The following is a 19,931-nucleotide window of genomic DNA, read 5'->3' as shown; positions in this document are numbered from 1 at the left end:
ACCAACAGCGATATATTGTTTCTTATGACAACTGTATTGATATATTGTTTCTAATGACAAATTGTAAGTCGCTTTGGATAAAAGCGCCTGCTAAAGGCCCTCAATGTAATGCATGTTAATGTCATGTTCTCCTGTGCTGCAGTTTGTGTTTAAGACGGAGTCGTTCACGGCGTCCTCCAGCAGGACGGTCCACGAGGAGCTGGCGAAGGCCATGACCGCCATCCTGAAGCCGTCCACGGACTTCCTCACCAGCAACAAGCTGCTGAAGGTAGGACTGACCGCAGCAGACTCTGTTCCTCTCAGATGTCTGTCCCAGCGGCAGAAATACACAAGTTCTAACAGAGAAATACTAAATAAATCAACCGATATGCAAAAAAATTGTTGTATGTATGTATATTTGAATATTGTTTACAGTAGACAACATTATGATCTGCATACGCGACACTATTTACGTAAATGTATATGCTGATAGAGATTGAACCACTGTTGAGTGGTCGACATACAGTATTCATTATTAATTTACTCACTGTTACTATTCAGTATTAACTATCCATCGTCTTCGCCCTTCTCTCCCAGTACTCCTGGTATTTCTTCGAGGCGCTGGTGAAGTCCATGGCCCAGTACCTGATCGAGAGCGGTAAAGTGAAGGTATGTGCCACTGCCACACACCTGTGTTTGTGATCTGACTTACGCTGAGCTCTCTGTTGACTTGGCTGCTGCAATCAGTCGCTGTTTCCTGCCAGAGCTCAGCCCGAGTTCACCACAGGCCCGGACCTGTGAGGCCACCGCTGTATCATCACTGGCAGCCATCTTGTAGCCACAGATTACACCCCCCCCCCACAGGCATGCATGCTCTATAACCCACAGCATTCCTTAAGCTAACTCACCCCACCGTGCCACACTGTGTAATCTAAAGCTCCACTGTGTGAGAGACAAACTCAATCTCCCACAAGGCAATGCGGTTCCACTGTACTATATACTGTTTAGCAATGTAGTCCTTTTTGCCCAAACTGATTGCTAGCAGCATGTAGGGGTGAGAGCATCTTGTTCCAGGTCCTAACTTCACACTCACTCTCTGTGTGGCCTTTGGGATTTTTACTGTAATATTTTGCATTATGTCATTATTACATTAAGACCCTGTAAAGCCGAGGAACAATCATGTAATAACATGACTTCCTGGTTGCAATCATAACTGTGTGACCGATCCTGTCATAACATGACTTCCTGGTTGTGTAATAACATGACTTCCTTGCTGTGTCCTAACTTGACTTCATGGTTGTGTCGTAACATAACTTCCTGGCCGGTTCCTCCCCCCAGCTGTCGAGGAACCAGCGGTTCTCGGCGTCCTTCCACCACACGGTGGAGACGCTGGTCAACATGATGATGCCCCACGTGACCCAGAAGTACAAAGACAACCTGGACGCCGCCCGCAACGCCAACCACAGCCTGGCCGTCTTCGTCAAGGTGAGGGACCCCCCTCCCCCCTGCCACCCATCACTGACCGGATACAACGAGGGCACCTGAGAGGGCTGATAGGTTAATGTTATGTTCGGGGTAGACCAATCGCGTCATAGCGTGACGTCCTGGTTCCATTTGAATCAAGTCTCTACGATGGAAGGCACTTGAGATTGCTTATGTTCAGGTTTAATTGTAGTTCGTTATTTGGGATGATTTAGAAGCACCTCATGTACGTCTGTACATAGTAAGAAATTGACTGAGATAGAGGTCACCGAGGATTCTGTGTTTGTCGCTTAACAATAAAACACGCTTTGTGTTTCATCTCACAGCGGTGTTTCACACTGATGGATAGAGGCTTCGTGTTCAAGCAGATCAACAACTACATCCACTGCTTCATGCCCGGGGACCCCAAGGTATGACGCTCATGGCGCTCATTCATTCACTCACCCAGCTCCTTATCCATTCACTCATTCATCCACTCACCCAGCCCTTCATTCACTCTCCCAGAGTCATTAAACAGTGTGAATATCTTCCATCTTCGTTGTTTATGCAGAATGTTTTTAGAGGTCATTCTTTTGCTTTTTAATAATAATTGTACATGTATTAAAGCTTGTGTTTTTATGTTTTATTTTTAAACACAGACCTTGTTTGAGTTCAAGTTTGAGTTCCTGCGCGTCATCTGCAACCACGAGCACTTCATCCCCCTCAACCTGCCCATGCCCTTTGGCAAGGGGCGGATACAGAGGTTCCAAGGTGAGGAGGGATCTGAACAGCTTCCGGTGAACTGATGACTTACTTTTGCTTGTGTTATGTGATCAAATCCCCCACTACTGTGGTAAACATGGACACTCTCATGTAATCCCTCATAAAAAGTTATCACCCATATTGAGGACACATCATTTCACTATCATATACATAAGATACATAAAATAGAGAAAATACATACAATGTCTACGAAACATACGATACATACATGTTCTGTTTTTACGAGTTTTACAAGTTTAAAGTTCTGTTATTTTCTCCCTCTCTCCTTACACATAGCTGTACTAGCTCCTAGCATGGAGTCATTTGACACTCCAGTAGGTAGGTGAGAATCAGGAGGCTGGTTGTTAATAGAGTGAAATTAAAAAGCTAAAACAATCTAAGAACCGTCCCCAGAACACTAAGCAGAGCTCGGATGATTCCCTGAACACATTTAACCAGCGCTGTCGCTTCCGCAAGTGATTACGCTCAGAATGTTTTGTACTGCCTTTAGTTGTGCATAAATCAATTAATATTGCTTAATATGCTTATCTACAACTGTGATTTGGCTTGTTTGTGTCAAACAACTTTGCTTGTTGTTTGGCTGTGTTTGGGATTCATGAGGCGATCGTAACAAGAGGTACCCTGGGATTTGATGTCTTTGCTTTGATTAGCTGCATGCACTATGGGAGTACATATGGTACTGACTCAATCTGATGAATCAATTTCATTCTGGATATTTGACTATATTTGATTTGTTAACCTTGTTTTGTTTGAAACACGGTTAGAAACCCTCATTCGCAAATCGATTTCTGTAATTTGATTAATACGTTTTTAATACGTTACGTTTTTAAAACTTAATGAACTGCATTCACTCAAGTATCAAAACGAAATTCCTTAAAGCACAAATCACCAGAGCCAAGAATCATAATCAGTGTTTCTTGTTTAACACGCTTTAACCTGTACCTGTACCCTTAGTAACCCTCGTTCTAACCCGGGAGGCTCACTCACCAACAAACACCTTCTCTGTGACGGCTCTAACCACCGCTCCCCTTCCTGTGCACCGTCACTCAGCAGCCTTCTGTTCCTCCTCCACCCCTCAGACCTCCAGCTGGACTACTCCCTGACGGAGGACTTCTGCCGGAACCACTTCCTGGTGGGGCTGCTGCTCCGGGAGGTGGGCGGGGCCCTGCAGGAGTTCAGGGAGATCCGGGGGATCTCCATCCACGTGCTCAAGAACCTGATGATCAAGCACACCTTTGACGACCGCTACACCAACAAGGTGTGGCTCCACGCCGCCTCCTCCCCTGCGTCCCCCCTGGGGTTATATGACCCCTCAATGTTACGGTTCAGCATGACCCTTGGTTTAAGCTGCTGTCAGTCAGTTGAGTGTTGGAAAGAGAGACCAAAGATGGAGGTTTGATTTGACAGTTGTAAAGAGAGACCGCAGATGAAGGGCAGCATGTGGCTCGGCTGGTAACCGGAAGGTTGCTAGATCGATCCCCGGCTCCTCCTAGCTGTGAGTGTTGAGGTGTCCCTGAGCAAGACGCCTCACCTTAACTGCTCCTGACGAGCTGGGTGTCGCCCTGCGTAGCTGACTCCGCCGTCGGTGTGAATGTGTGCATGAATGGGTGAATGTTAGGCAGTATTGTAAAGAGCTGTGAGTGGCCACTGGTTAGAAAAGTGCTGTAGAAATGCAGTCCATTTACCATTTACCATGAAGGGAAGATTTGACAGTTGTAAAGAGAGACAGTAGTTGAATGTTTGATTTGACAGTTGGAAAGAGAGACAGTAGATGAATGTTTGATTTGACAGTGGTAAAGAGAGACAGTAGATGATGTCCCCAAAAGAAAACGATAGAGAGATGCCGTGATGGGTCAGAAAGGAGCTGGTAGCGGTCCACAACTCTAAATTGTTGCAAAGAGAGGAAAGCTTCAACATGAAACTACATTATCACAGAGCATTACACTCACTAAAAGCTGACGGATAGATAAAGCCTTTGTTAAATCTTACAGCCTACAGCACATGAAAGCCTCTCATTTTTTTCGGTTTGTTTTTATAGAGTCAGCAAGCCAGACTTGCCACTCTCTACCTGCCCTTGTTTGGCCTGCTGCAAGAGAACGTCAATAGACTGAACGTGAAGGAACTCACCCCTTTCAGCGTCAACCACTCCAACAATGTAAGGGCGCCATCTTGTGGTGCTACACCAGAACTACATGCAAATAAAGTGACCGAATTGTTTCGTTCTTGGCTTTGATTTTGCTTGTTTTTGTTTCAGAATGGCAGAGACGATAACCTTTTGGGCAATGCCCTGATGACCCCTCCCAGGTCCAGCACTTTTTTGGACAACAGTTTACACAAAGATGTGTTTGGAGTCATCTCTGGCACTGGTGGGTTTAAACGGATGACGGCGAAATCTGGTAAAAAAAATCTTTAGTCACACTAGTTTTACTAAGGTGGAGGTTTAGTCACACTAGTGTTACTAAGGTGGAGGTTTAGTCACACTAGTGTTACTAAGGTGGAGGTTAAGCCGCACTCGTGTTACTAAGGTGGTGGTTTAGTCACACTAGTGTTGCTAAGGTGGAGGTACAGTCAGACTAGTGTTACTAAGGTGGAGGTTTAGTCAGACTATCGTTACTAAGGTGGAGGTTTAGTCACTAGTGTTGCAAAGGTGGAGGTTTAGTAACGTTAGCGTTGATCTTCCCCCAGCCTCTCCTCACACTTCCTCCACCCCCAACATCAACCTGGTCCGCAACGCAGACTCGCGCGGCTCTCTCATCAGCACCGACTCGGGCAGCAGTCTGACGGAGAAGCACAACGACAAGACCAACTCCCTGGACAAGGTGAGTTCGCTTATCGGGACTCGAAAGCGTTCATTCATACAAACGTCATGTTGTGACTGACAAACTCGTCTTGAATGCCTCCCTCAGCAAATTGTGTTTCCTTGTGTCGGCATCAAGTACAAAAACACATGCTGCCATCAGGCGATTGGCTGAGAGAACCTAAAGGAACGTTACTCTGACTGTAACCCTAACCATTCCCCCCCCCGCCACCGCCATCACCCCCACCACCCCCTCCCGCTCCTCCACCCCCGCCGCCGCGGGCCAGAGGGAGTTTGCGCGGCGCCACTCTGTCAATGTCCTGCGCTTCCTCGCGGACGCAGAGGAGCCTGCGCTCGCCAAGCGGGCCAAACGTGTCACCATGGACTTCTCGATGCTGTCGGCTCCCAGGCTGCTGGCGGGCCCCGCCCCCCAGCTCGGCGTTCCTCTTCAAGTATAACGACCGCCCCCCCCCCCCCGACCTCACCCTGAAAAAGGACGCTTCTGTCTCTTTTTAAGCGTTGTAGCGTTTTCAGCCTCACTCATTCTTCCTCGGCGAAGGGAATGACTCTCGGAGTATTCTCCACCAAAGCGAGGAGGGAGAATGACTGAATTCCCGCTGGGAATCTCCCAGCATCTGTGTGTGTTTGTTCCTGTGTGTGTGTGGAATTCTACCATTGCCGTTCGCACTCGAGCCCTTTCTTTGCCAGATGATCTCTACTAGGCAGGGTTGTGTGTTTCCTCCAGTGCCACGGAGCGGAGCTGCTGTAGTATAAACATTGTCTTATCAGTCGTGTTCCGCTATCTGGACTCCCAGATGTTCTCGTTAGCACGCACACTAACAGGGATTTATCTGTACACTCACAACCCTCATAAGGATATATTTACTTTTCAGAGGTGGAATATGAGTGGGCGGGATTTGGAGAGAGTAGGGAGGGGTCAGGGGGTCATCATGGGTTAAGTACCCTTAAGTACCCTTAAATGTGGTTATAACTTTGGTTTCGGTTTTGGGCGGACCTTTCAAGGTTCTTTGTGACAAGCAGATTGTTGATTTTTGCAGATTGTCCTCTGCAAAAAGTAGGACAAGCAATAAAATTCCTCCATAAATATTAAATATATATTTATATATTTAAAATCATCATTCTAAATCCAATGTTTGCTCGTCGCCATGGCGGCATCACACGGCCTCTGCCAATCAGACGCCAGCATAGCCTGCAGCCCCATGAAGGCCAGCCCTCCCTCTGGTTAGGGTTTCCATGAAGTAATCTCCAGTGAGTTCCCTCGTCTAGACCACTGGCAAACAAACTACCCCCCCCCCTCTGTGGTAGAGCTGCTGCTGCTTTCTGGCTCTCCTCTGATTGCTTTGGAGCATTTTTAGACCACTTCTAGACCTCTCATTTCAAACCTCTTCTCCTTGCGTAGCGCCTTGCTGTAGGCCTGACTGTGTGGTAGAGCCCGAGGAGTTCAGATCACGGGCACTGCCTTATAAACGCTGTGTTCTGTGCTGACGTGAAGCAGGTAGATGGATAGAGCTGCAGCTCTCCTCACTCGGCGTCGCAGGTTGACGCTCATGGACTGCCCTCCGTCTCATTGGGTGGTGCTTTTGGTCCTGAAATTGAGCACATTATAATTGGTTTATTCAGTACTATGACCAAAACATTGCACTATGGTGAGCTGGATCATCCATGTTGATGTTTTAATCAGATTGTAGGGTAACATTTTCACTCACCTTAGGTGACAAATGATTCAATGATTATACATAATTTACTAAGTCTTAAAACCTCTCTTTCAAATTCAAACTTTGTGATGACTTTAATACGATGATTTCCTAACTGAAACAGCTTTAGTGAAATCATTCTTCCACTGTTAACTCAGGCAGAGTCTCCTGCTGTAGCGTCGTCTGCTGATGTGAAGACTGTTCTCGTTGTTTCTCCTTCCCCCCTGACTGATGTCTCTGTCCGTCCAGAACCAGCCGGCCTCCACACTGGGCAGCTGCCTGCTCCGCAGCGACAAGCTGGAGCAGGCGGAGATCAAGAACCTCCTCATGTGCTTCCTCCACATCCTCAAGAGCATGTCCGAAGGTAGGAGGAACCCTCTACCTCCGATTCAGTCTGGAACAGACCTTACGTTCGCCCAGTGGCCATCTTGGATCCAAACTGATGGAGTTTGTGGAACTTGTTCACCTGGCAGCCATCTTGGACCCAAGATGGCCACCAGGTGAACAAGTTCCACCAACGGACAGCACGGTGAATCCAAAATCAATTAATCAATCCATTCTTCCCGTTCCAGATGCCCTGTTCACATACTGGAACAAGGCTTCATCGGTCGAGTTGATGGACTTTTTCACTCTTGTCGAGTAAGGGAGACGTCGTTTCTTACTGTTAATGTTTGTCGTAACATGGCAGGTTGCTCAGTTTGTTGTGATGTACTGAAACGTGTACGTCTTCTTCTTTGTTTCCTTAGAGTTTGCCTCCATCAGTTCAGATACATGGGGAAGCGATACATCGCCAGGTAACGTCCCCGCAGCCTCAATCTGATGCGTTTATTGATTACTGATGAAATGGTATTGATATGGCAAAACATATATATTTACATTGTAAAGACGATAGAATATGAAAAGCATCAACATTGAATTTATGGAAATACCCTTCTGATTATACATCCGATGTTACATCGTGCTTGCAATTATAGTCTCTTATTCTTCCAGTACAGAAAGTGAAGTCTAATGTGTGTGTGCTTTGTAACCATTTAAAGAGTCATGTAATCATGTATGTATGTCAACCATGCTAGCCGTTAGCTGTAGCGACTCAAATGTAAATCCACACCCAGTGCACTATGCTGTCTCTGTCCCACCCTCTGGGGTGTCCCCCGCTGAGGGCTTTGGGGGGGGGGGGGGGGGGGTGTCCACTCTCTCTAACCCTCCCACCCCTCTCTCCATCTCTATTCACCCTAACTGCTGCCACGTTGTAACATGTTGAACTAAGGGCGAGTCTCGCCCCCCTCTCCTGCTTGGGTAAGACTAGCGTCTGGACCGGCTGGACTCTCCACTAACGTGCATGCGTTCTTCTGTTGCCGTGCGGTGCTGCTGTGAGGTGTGGCGTGTGTTGTGAGTGTCGCATGGCTTGCCCTGTTCTAGAGGCCCGGGCCGCCTGTCGCTGCTGATACCGCCGTGGCTCTTATCTGGTTCAAAGCGCATGCTGCTCACCCTGTACTCTTATCGTTTATCGTAGCCTTGAGGGGTTCCCACGATGCCGGGAGAGTCGCTGTCATGTTTGTCCAGAAATGCGCAAACAAGTCTTGTGTAATTTTGGGCTGAACCTTTTTGGGTGTTGATGTACACACAGAATCCTAGAGGCTAACTCTACCATATCTAGGACTACTTTTTACCTATTTCAGTATGATACTAAAATATACTTTATGAATTGTAAATATTATTAAATAATATATTTTAATTACGTATCAATCTGATATGTAATTATATATAGAGTTTAATATTAATGTTATCTCTAAGGATAAAGAAAATATTCAAACTGCTTCCACACAGTATAATTTTTATCCCCGTTTCTATCATCAGATTTAGCCTCAGACTGACTGAATCAGACATGTCACACCCCCCCCCCCCCCCGCATGACAAGGCCAAGCCCGGCTGTTCCCCCTCCCCCTCCCTCCCTCATCTGACCGTTTCCTGTTTCCTGTTTCCACGTCAGGAACCAGGATGGGGGGGCGGGACCCATTGCACACGAGCGGAAGGCTCAGACTCTGCCTGTGTCCCGTAGCAGGGCGGGGATGATGCATGCCCGCTTACAGCAGCTCAGCAGCCTGGATAACTCATACACTTTTAACCACAGTAAGTCACCACCCATCCATCCTGTAATACACGTCTAACCGCAGGAAGCCACCATCAACCCAGTCATGTCAACCTCGTCATCGACATCATCCTTATCCTCCTCGTCATCATCATCATCATCATCATCATCCTCATCATTCTCATCATCCTCACTATCCTCCTCCTCATCATCAACACACGCCCACACTGGAGAAGTGGGCCCCCACCCTGCCATCACACTCTCTCCCCTTCTGCCGATACCTCTCTCTCTCTCTCTCTCTCTCTCTCTCTCTCTCTCTCTCTCTCTCTCTCTCTCTCTCTCTCTCTCTCTCTCTCTCTCTCTCTCTCTTAAACACGATGACCTCATCCTTCATGACCTCTCTGTGGGTCTCCATGCCCTCACCTCAGCCCCCAGCGTGAACTCAGAGGCGTGCACCAAAAAACAGATGAATTCTGAACCCGAGGAGACGGTCTCCTTTAGCCACGGCTGACCGCAGGTCCGCTAGCGCCACGGTGCAGCGCTGAGTGCCTGTGAACCAGTGCTACTTAATGAAGTTAATCTCTTTGTGCTTTCAGTGTAAGAAAGATTTCAAGTGTTCTGGGATTATCTGTAGACCATGGTAAGAACGTGTCGGCTCCACCAGGCGCTGTACAGACGGTTATTGATCTGACTTTGTGTTAGAACTAAGAGTTCAGACGCTTTTCTCATGGAAAATACATTGGGAATACCTTCAGTTCCTCTGCCTCTCTCACTAAGCTGGCTTAACCCCTCGTTTGAACTTAATTCAGAACGTATCAAAGACTTAATTCCACTTTTTATGTTTGAGTAAACCATGTGCCTTGGAGTAATCTTCCATATTTGCTGCTAGATGTGATGCTACTTCCATCATCTTGTTAGCAAACTCAGCTCACCACAGCTAACAACTGTAACGTGACGATAAATGTGCTTCACTAGATAACCAGATAACTGTCATCTTCTGATATGCGGTAGAATCACTTTTTATTCAATTTTTTTTCATTTTCATTTGGAATGAAATGTAATCTCTTCAGTCCATTGAATTCACACCTTTTGTCTTCATTGCATTTGACACTAAATTGCCTCTTCTCTTGGCCCTTGTATATGTTTGTACACACTGTTTGTGTTATCAGAAGTCTCCGTTGTGATTGCGGTGTGTGTTTGTGTGTGTTTCCCTGCAGCCTACAGCCACTCGGAGGCTGACGTGTTGAGCCAGTCTCTGCTGGAGGCCAACATCGCTACGGAGGTGTGTCTGACCGTCCTGGACACGCTGAGCATCTTCATCATGGGCTTCAAGGTAACACACACGCACACTCACTCAAACACACACACACACGCACGCACGCACGCACGCACGCACACTGACTCACTGACTCATACACAAACAAAACTAGACACCTGCAGCTGAAGTCTGTTAACTATTACACATCATCACATGATTTGTTACGTCCATATCATGTTGACAATATTTGAGATTATTTTCAGTAACAATTATTCCATACTTTTATTATGTTTATATAAATGATCAAATAATATATTCAGCATAAAGTGTAAAAGTATTTGGCAGTGTATATAAACTCAGCAGTTCATTATAACAAATTATGTTTATTGTTAGTTTGTTGCGTTCTCAACTCGCGTGTTTCCCCTAGTTTCAGTGTCATCTTCATACTGCGTCTCTCTCCTCAGACCCAGCTGTGCAGTGACCACGGCCACAACCCCCTGATGAAGAAGGTGTTCGAGGTCCACCTCTGCTTCCTGCAGATCAACCAATCAGAGACGGCCCTCAAGCAGGTGTTCACCTCCCTGCGGACCTTCATCTACAAGGTAAGACGCTAACGACTATAGTGATGTGCGTCGTTGTCTTCTGAGGGCTCGTCTTTTTTTCGGCCTGTGTACTTTATTTGGGACGCCAGCTTCTCACGTTCGTGTGCGTCTGTTTTTCCTCCTATGTCGTTTAACCCAATCAGCATCTGCTTATAATGTCAATCCTTCGAGTGTTTATTTTAAACAAAAATGTATCATCAGATATGTGTAGGTTATATGTCCCCCAGAAGACCCCTGGGTTGGGATACACTGCTTCAATTCCTTCTCTTTGTCCCTCTCACTTACCTGTCTGTCCACCTGTCTGTCTACCTCTGTCTACCTGTCTGTCCTCCTGTCTGTCTGCGTGTCTCCCCCCCCCCCCCCCCCAGTTCCCGTGCACGTTCTTCGAGGGCCGGGCCGACATGTGTGCGTCGTTCTGCTACGAGATCCTGAAGTGCTGCAACTCCAAGCTGAGCTCCATCCGCAGCGACGCCGCGCACCTGCTCTACTTCCTGATGAAGAGCAACTTCGACTACACGGGCCGCAAGTCCTTCGTCCGCACGCACCTCCAGGTAGGTTCGCCGCTACGGGTACGTTAGCCACCTCCAGGTACATTAGCCACCTCCAGATACGTTAGCACTTAAGCTACCTACAGGTACGGCAGCAGCCGTACAGGTACGGTAGTGCGTTAGATACCTCCAGGTATGGTAGCCGCTACAGGTACATTAGCCACTGCCCCCTCGAGGTACTATAATAATTATATTATATTAATTATTATTTTTTAAGTATTTTAGTTAGTTTTTTTAATGATTATTATTATCATATATTTAAATAATGTCATTTATTTATTTATTTACACCGCAGGAAATAACAAAAGCAGGCACTTGCTCAACAATAATAAAAACGTAATTTATTGACTGTATATACAAACATAAAATGATCATTGACCAAACTGTCCAGAAGCCTGACCCTGTGACCCTGTGACCCTGTGGCCCCGCCCCCAGGTGGTGATCGCTGTCAGCCAGCTGATCGCTGACGTCATCGGGATCGGAGGAACCCGCTTCCAGCAGTCCCTGTCAATCATCAACAATTGTGCCAACAGCGACCGCACCATCAAGGTCTGCTCAGCCTCACCCAGCATGTTATTAACATGTTATTATGTTATTGTGTTATTGTGTTATGTTGTACTGCTCTAGGAAAGGACGGTAGCTGCAGTGAAAGAAAGCTGCATAGCACATGTATAAAATAATATGCAAATTCACATTTATATTTTTATTTGGTTAAGGAAATGTTTCATTCTGAATCATTCTGATCTAAATATATATCCCTCGCAAATTCCCATTTGAAATGTGTGTCTGGATCATCATAGTCCGTCCGTGTCGTCTGCAGAACACGGCGTTCCCGTCAGACGTGAAAGACCTGACCAAGCGGATCCGCACGGTGCTGATGGCCACGGCCCAGATGAAAGAGCACGAGAGGGACCCAGAGATGCTGGTGGACCTGCAGTACAGCCTGGCCAAGTCCTACGCCAGCACGCCCGAACTCCGCAAGACCTGGTTGGACAGCATGGCCCGCATCCACGTCAAGAACGGGGACCTGTCCGAGGTGGGGGGCTGAGGGGGGTGGGGGTGGTGGGAGGAGAAGGAGGAGTAGCAGTAGCAGTGGTAGTAGTAGGAGGAGGAGGAGTAGTGGTAGTAGTAGTAGAAGGAGAAGGAGTAGTAATAAGAGAAGGAGTAGTAGTAGTAGGAGGAGGAGGAGGAGTAGCAGTAGCAGTAGTAGTAGTGGTTTTAGTAGAAGTAATAGGTGTAGTAATAGGTTAATAATAGGGTTATTGTTAGTAAAAGGGTGAGGGTTAGGTGTTAGGGTTAGGTGACTCACAGCCAAAAGGTTCTGGGTTTGAATCCCCATGTCCACAGCCTAACCTGTAGGCACCCTTGGGCCAGATGCCTTACCCACTGCCCGCTCCGTTATGTCACGTATCTGAATCCACTGGTAGTCACCTTGGGTGAAATTGTCTGGTAAATGACTGAATAGCGGCATTATATTAAACATGTGTTTACTGAGTGGGATCCCTCGGTCCTCTGGTGGCGTTGCTGTGTCTCTACGGCTCATGTTTGCTTTCTGGTCCGCAGGCGGCCATGTGCTACGTCCACGTCGCGGCGCTGGTAGCAGAATACCTCAGGAGAAAAGGTGCTTTGAATACCTCCACTAACATACCTACCACTTATGCACCGTCTAGTGATGGAGCGATCTCCTCAGCGTCATCCTCTCTGCGATGCACACCCACATGGAGATGATAACCGTAATACAGTAGTCTTGATATGTATGGTATGGTATTGACTCCGGGCTGGTGAGGATGGCTGTGTATGCATGGTGCTGAGATGAGATGTCTTGGACAATGAACGACGACCGTGTCTCTCCCCCCCAACCCCCACCCCCACCAGGGATGTTTAAACAAGGCTGCACGGCGTTCCGCGTGGTCACGCCCAACATCGACGAGGAGGCGTCCATGATGGAGGACGTGGGCATGCAGGATGTTCACTTCAACGAGGTTCGGGGGACGGATGTGACGAGGGGAGGCTGAACACGATATCCATAATCCTGATTATGTTCGGGTTACGCAAACACGGCCCGTGAAGGAAACGCCTTCATGTCTTCAGGCCTGCTGATCCGCTTCAACTATGTCACTCAATTATTAACGAAGCCTTAGTTGGCTGTTTGTCTGGAAGCCGGGGCTTTTAAAACCGACGGAGCAGCGTGGGGAGAGCTGCCAACCGCAGTATGGCGTCTCCATCTGCCCCCTGAATCCCCAGTAAACATCTAAAATATTCAGTCCAGTATTGTGCCAAAGAATGTCCACGTAATGTAGCTACATAACTGTAGTAGTGCTGCTGGATATTCGACTGTTAATATTAAATGTATTACATGATTTAGGATATTTCTACGTTTTAAGTTAGAAAAGCTGCACTAATTAAAATGTGAGTCAATCAAACGTTCAATGGCAATGTGTTAGAGCTGGAGGTTCTCCATAATGGAAATGTGATGTTGAAGCCGTAAGGTTCTGCACAAGTCAATATGTGTTCTAGCGGTGACGTTCTGCACGATGTCAATGTGTTGTTGAAGCTGGAGGTTCTGCATAATTGATGGTAATCAAGTCCCTGTGTGGCCCGGCAGGATGTCCTGATGGAGCTGCTGGAGGAGTGTGCGGATGGACTGTGGAAAGCCGAACGCTACGAGCTCATCTCTGACATCTACAAGCTGATTATCCCCATTTATGAGAAGCGCCGGGACTTTGAGGTAATCAGCCTCCACAGGAAGCTGTTCAGCAGCACTTCCACAGAGCCCCATGAATGAATCCTCACCGCCCCCCTGCAACTGATGGATAGGAAAACTAATTTGAGTGTGTGTGTGTGTGTGTGTGTGTGTGTGTGTGTGTGTGTGTGTGTGTGTGTGTGTGTGTGTGTGTGTGTGTGTGTGTGTGTGTGTGTGTGTGTGTGTGTGTGTGTGTGTGTGTGTGTTGCAGAAACTGGCCCATCTGTACGATACGCTGCATCGTGCGTACAGCAAGGTCACAGAGGTCATGCACACGGGGAAGAGGCTGCTGGGAACCTACTTCAGAGTGGCCTTCTTCGGCCAGGTGAGTGTCAGACAGAGAGTGAAACGACCCCCGTTGGCTGCCCTCCACCCTGAGATAGTTTTCTAAAACACAATTTCAACTTTGTGAATCAATAGCGTTCCGTTCAATGCTTGCTTTTACCACGGTGCGTTGAGTTTAACCAGAGTTGTTATGAAGTGGAGGGGGTTCCATTATTAATGAACAGCCCAGCGTGAGACAAGCTAATGGTTCTGTATTTTTTAGCACGACCACACCTAGTGGTGGGTTGTGATCCCACATTAATCCCCCTCTTCTATTCTGTTCCCGGTTGAAGGCGGCGGTAAGTTGAGCAGTAGCCTCTGGTGGGAGAGAGCGGCTTCATGTCTCTGTGTGCTGTGGTGGTGCTGCTGTCCTCTGCTGCTTCGTCACTCACCCGTCGCGTGTTGCTTTTGAACCATTAGCCGTAGCGCTCTGCTACTCTACACTACTGTGTCGTGCATGCTCCTCGCTGGTCGTCCTTTTCAACGGTCAACGTTTTAATGTCTTCATTAACCCGAGTGAGCTGTAACACTTTAAAAAAAGAAGAAGTAGTAATATTATGTTTCAGACAAGCGTGGTAAATGGGTGTGGTTACCTAACCGTGTGCTTTGGTAGAAGCTAATTCCCTAATTCTTTCTAGGGCCGTGTTCTGAGGTGCTCTTTCGAAGGTGTCTGCACACTGCCCCCACAGCCGTCACTGGCCCATGTGCCAAACCCGTCGCTGGTTGTTGTCTAACGCTTTTTTGTTGGCGAAAATGAACCGCCATGTACCGGTATTAGCCAACTTTGCAGCATTGGCGTTGGGGCAGCGTGCAGGTATCTAAGATGGAGGTGTTAAAGTGTGGATTTCTCTGTTTCCCTGTGGAATGGGTTATGGTAGCGTAGAAGCCAATGGAATAATGTTGATATGATTTGTCTTGTTTTGTTGTTGTTGTTGTTGTTGTTGTCGTCGTTGTCGTCTACAACTCCATAGCAGTACCAGTTTACTGACTCATACTCTGAGGTAAATCCATGTGAAAGCCAGACTTTCAGTTGAAATGGCGTGAATTGTGTGTTCCTCCCTGCTGATTCAGTCGATGGTATTTCCCCTCTGCTGTAGAGATATTTCTAACTCAACTCCACCTCTGTCTCCTAATCAGAGCTGGAAATGATTACCTGACTTTTGGGAGGATCCATCTTTCTTTATGCATCTGTTTAGAGGGAGTTAATGATTCACACTAGATTAATTTAATCTAAATGAGTGTCCACTTAGTAAAAATAAAATAATAAAATAATAAAACCTAAAATAGCATTCACAGTGTATCTTGCTTTCATCATTTCGGCCGTAAAACTTGTGAGTAGAACAGGACAAGCGATTTGGTCCTTCTGTTCTGCTTGATCATAAATAAAGTGATCCTCTTGTAGCGTGATTCAGGCTTTGTCTTTAGGCCCAGACATGTTAGCGTTGATAAGCCTGCCAGATTAACATCATGTTACCCAAGAGGTAATTGTGTTGAATTCATCATTGATGATTCACTAGGAGACATTTTTGTGTCATTTGTTCAACAAGGGAATATCATGTGTGAAAATTGCTATCAAGGTCCAATTGTCTCTTTCTCATTTGTCATTCTGTTTTAAATGTTTATTTAATTTTGAATTGCTTTTTTTTTACATTGACATTTTCAGTTTGGTCCTAAAAGGAATTACAGTCCAAATATCTTTTGTGATTGATTTTAGTTATCGATTCTGTATCTGTCTTTCAAAGACATATTCCCTTTCAGACTGTGTTTTTTTGTTACCCGTTCATAGGGATTCTTTGAGGACGAAGACGGCAAGGAGTACATTTACAAAGAACCCAAGTTCACTCCTCTGTCAGAAATCTCCCAGAGGCTGCTGAAGCTGTATGCTGAGAAGTTTGGGCAGGAAAATGTGAAGATGATCCAGGACTCTGGGAGGGTGAGGGCATCTCACCTCACATATTACCACTTTAAATATTTCACCATGACTTCATCCTCAAAAGACACTTTTGGCTCCTATGTATCCGACGTCTCATTCCCTGGTTCCGTCTGTTAATCCCAGATTAACACCAAAGACCTGGACTCCAAGTACGCCTACATCCAGGTGACCCACGTGAGCCCCTTCCTGGAGGAGAAGGAGCTGGTGGACCGCAGGACGGACTTCGAGAAGAGCCACAACATCCGGCGCTTTGTGTTCGAGATGCCCTTCACCGTCTCGGGGAAGAAGCAGGGCGGCGTTGAGGAGCAGTGCAAACGGAGGACCATCCTGACCAGTAGGTCTACTGGGTGACACTAGTGGGGTTTAGCTCCTATTCTAAATGCTAATACAGTGGTGCTGGTAGCCGTAGCCATATGGTGCTTTTTAAAGAGTTAACATATGGGAAAATGTAGGTTGTAGCTTTCTAATTGGAGCAAGTGAAATATTTTCCAAAATTCAAGACCTAACTATGATTTCTGTAACTTGACTCAAAAACCTTGAATATATAATTGATACAGCCCTCTCAAAACGTATGTTGACTTGTTTTAAACCTTTACCCACAAAGACAGTCCTATGCCTGAAGTGAGCTTCAGCATTTCAATATCATCCCCACAGAGATTTAGATAAACATCTCTCCAGCAAAGCATTTTATTGGTCAGCAGAAAGCGCTCGGCCAGAGTGGAAACACAAGATTAGATTCTGAAGATGTCAGCCCTTTCTCAAGGATCTGCTCTCGCGTCTAATCACACAGGCCTTTATGGTTTTATTGTTTTATGGCCCAAAAGTTCCTCGTTATCTGTAGTACAAGATAACGCGTCTTTAATATATCTTCCTAGGGACAAATAGGAATGACACTTCTGCACATCTCATCGTGACCAGACTACAGCTTATGGCCAAACCCAGTGTGTTTACATTTACATTCAGGGCATATAGCAAACGCTTTTAAATTAGTACATTCGTCAGAAGAAAGAAACAATATATCGCTGTCAGTACAGTAAGGATGTTCATAGAACCAAGTGCCAAGCCCTAACAATCGCTACGTTAACCCATTCCCCGTATCGAACAAAGATATCTGGGATAAGATGCTACACAATGCTAAGTACTTTTTTTTAAGTGCAAGGACGTACAACATACAATAAGTAAGTAAGTAAGAGTGGTATGGGGGGATAGAGGGGGAGCTATGCAGAGTCTGACTCTAGGTGACCTCTGAACAAGTGAGTCTTGAGTCTTTTGCAGAAGCTGGGGGGTGACTGGTCACTCTGGTCTTCTGTTGACGCCTCCCCCCCTCCCCCCCAGCTACACACTGCTTCCCCTACGTGAAGAAGCGCATCGCGGTGATGTACCAGCACCACACAGACCTGAACCCCATCGAGGTGGCCATCGACGAGATGAGCAAGAAGGTGGGCGAGATCCGGCAGCTGTGCTCCTCCAGCGACGTGGACATGATCCGCCTGCAGCTGAAACTTCAGGGCAGCATCAGCGTTCAGGTACCGTGGTTACAGAGTCACCAGTGTTCAGTTACCATGGTAACAGAGTCACCAACGTTCAGTTACCGTGGTTACAAATTCAGAATTCAAACAATGGCGCATTAAATGAACTAGCAACAAGGTAAAGAAGGTTGTATCATGTGTGATGCTATCATCAAGAGGCATTAATTAATTTCAATTTGATTTTATTAGTATAGCCCTTAATCACCATTACAGTTTCAAAGGGCTTAACAGGCCAAATATTTATTACACCCCCCTGACCCAAGCCCCCAAATGGGCATGAAAAAATACCCTCAATTAGGAAGGAGGAATGCAGTGTGGGGGATCCCTCCTTCCAGGGATGCTCAGGAGTGCAGTGGGTGCCATATTTGACATACATACATAACTAGGCCCACATACATAGGCCTACATACATACATACATACATTCATACATACATACATACATACATACATACATACATACATACATACATACATACATACATACATACATACATACATACATACATACCTAGGGGTGTAAGGTATAAACGGTATAGAAAGTACACCGGTGTGAATTTGCGCTACGGTATGGATTTTGACCATACCGTGAGACTGATGTGACCGTAAGTAACGTAAATACAGTAACGTAACTTATTTTTCATGTGAAAAGTAAAGTTACGCGAAACTACTGAAAATATGGTAACGAAACATAGTTCCTTTTTCAATTTGCCGCAACGTTACTTTTCCCAGGGACCGATTTGACAGCGATACTGCCTTCTCAGGGAGTATGCTATTGCACAAGCACGCAGGCACGCAGCCTGTGCAATAGCCCCTTCACAAGCTCTCATTCACGTACGAGACAGACAGACAGACATACGAGACAGACGCTGGTAGCGTGAAGCTGTCTCTGCATCTCAGACATTGCTTCCACAGGCATTTTCCAAAGCCAGTCCTTACGACAAAAAAAGCCAGCGGTGGAACGAGATAACAAACGCCGCCACTGTTTACCTGTGTAAGGACATGGTTCCCTTTCAAAATGTCGATAGAAAGGGCTTTAAAGAGATTATCAAAACACTCAATCCCAGGTACGCGTTACCTGCCCGCACACACTTCAGCCAAATTGAGATGCCAAAACTATACGGCAAGGTCCGCGACCAAGTGGAGAAAGAAATCCATACTATCCATACTGGAAGTAACTTAATAAAAATAATAAAAAAAAGATTTCGCATTTTTTTCTTATTTTTTTTTGTTTTGCTCAATAAATGTTCTTAAAATACTTCTGTAGGCCTACTATGTGAAATATTTCCTAGTAATACAAAAATAGCTGCCTAACCAGGATTTTACCCCTTCAGAAGCATTTATATCGAAATTAGAATATAAAATTAACATACCGTGATATAATACCGTACCGTCTTTGCCTCAAATCATACCGTGATTTTTTTTTTTGTCCATACCGTACAGCCCTTTTACATACATACATATGTACATACATACAGGAAAAACATATTAAATCGATGATGGGGTGCTGGCCTGTTAACCATAAGGAGAGTCCAGGCATCAAGTCGCAGTCACCGCAACATGCTAAAACAGAGGGAAAAAGTGCATCAGAGTTGTGTGACGGTGTGGTCGGCCCCCCTCCAGGTGAACGCCGGACCGCTGGCCTACGCCCGCGCCTTCCTGGATGACGCCAGCACCAAGAAGTATGCAGACAACAAGGTCAAGCAGCTGAAGGAGGTGTTCAGGTGAGACCGTAACAATACTACTGTAATACAAAATCAATAACACAACATCAGCAGGTTCCGATGTGAACTAATTGAATGCTTTTCAATTAGTTATTCTTATTAACATTAATTATTTATTATTAATATTATTAATAACATTAATTATTAACATTAAAAATCGATTATGGTTATTATTATTCGTAGTATTATTATTAAAGCCTGTTTCCCTGTGTGCATGCGAGCAGGCAGTTCGTGGAGGCGTGCGGCCACGGCCTGAGCATCAACGAGCGGCTCATCAAGGAGGACCAGCAGGAGTACCACGACGAGATGAAGGCCAACTACCGAGACCTGGCCCGCGAGCTGTCCGCCATCATGCACGAGCAGGTGAGGCCACCGGAACATAGGATGAACCCACTCCCACCATGTCAAACCCAGGCCATAGCGACCAGTGCCAATCCAAAGAGTCGT

The 19,931-nt window shown here is 46.3% G+C and overlaps 1 protein-coding gene across 3 annotated transcripts in view; it reads left to right on the top strand.

Moving 5' to 3' along the window:
- Positions 1-19,931, top strand: part of LOC311358662 (dedicator of cytokinesis protein 9-like) — a 96,134-nt gene that overhangs the window by 74,673 nt on the left and 1,530 nt on the right. For 2 of the 3 annotated variants that reach the window (XM_084478760.1, XM_084478761.1), the window contains exons 26-52: positions 143-268; positions 577-648; positions 1,318-1,464; positions 1,788-1,871; positions 2,100-2,211; positions 3,303-3,481; positions 4,262-4,378; positions 4,478-4,619; positions 4,909-5,042; positions 6,985-7,099; positions 7,308-7,374; positions 7,482-7,529; positions 8,726-8,865; positions 10,042-10,157; positions 10,547-10,684; positions 11,053-11,235; positions 11,668-11,781; positions 12,053-12,268; positions 12,796-12,853; positions 13,108-13,214; positions 13,838-13,960; positions 14,187-14,300; positions 16,086-16,232; positions 16,356-16,566; positions 17,568-17,758; positions 19,384-19,484; positions 19,709-19,847. In XM_084478760.1, coding sequence (XP_084334886.1) covers positions 143-268; positions 577-648; positions 1,318-1,464; positions 1,788-1,871; positions 2,100-2,211; positions 3,303-3,481; positions 4,262-4,378; positions 4,478-4,619; positions 4,909-5,042; positions 6,985-7,099; positions 7,308-7,374; positions 7,482-7,529; positions 8,726-8,865; positions 10,042-10,157; positions 10,547-10,684; positions 11,053-11,235; positions 11,668-11,781; positions 12,053-12,268; positions 12,796-12,853; positions 13,108-13,214; positions 13,838-13,960; positions 14,187-14,300; positions 16,086-16,232; positions 16,356-16,566; positions 17,568-17,758; positions 19,384-19,484; positions 19,709-19,847 — 3,441 coding nt within the window. The remainder of the gene's footprint in view (positions 1-142; positions 269-576; positions 649-1,317; positions 1,465-1,787; positions 1,872-2,099; positions 2,212-3,302; positions 3,482-4,261; positions 4,379-4,477; positions 4,620-4,908; positions 5,043-6,984; positions 7,100-7,307; positions 7,375-7,481; positions 7,530-8,725; positions 8,866-10,041; positions 10,158-10,546; positions 10,685-11,052; positions 11,236-11,667; positions 11,782-12,052; positions 12,269-12,795; positions 12,854-13,107; positions 13,215-13,837; positions 13,961-14,186; positions 14,301-16,085; positions 16,233-16,355; positions 16,567-17,567; positions 17,759-19,383; positions 19,485-19,708; positions 19,848-19,931) is intronic. The other variant, XM_084478762.1, reaches the window with a different exon arrangement.

The sequence above is a fragment of the Micromesistius poutassou genome (assembly GCF_964030765.1).
Source record: "Micromesistius poutassou genome assembly, chromosome: 14".
Lineage (NCBI taxonomy): Eukaryota > Metazoa > Chordata > Actinopteri > Gadiformes > Gadidae > Micromesistius > Micromesistius poutassou.
Note: the sequence above shows the minus strand (reverse complement) of the source record. Positions and strands in the feature narration are given on the sequence as shown.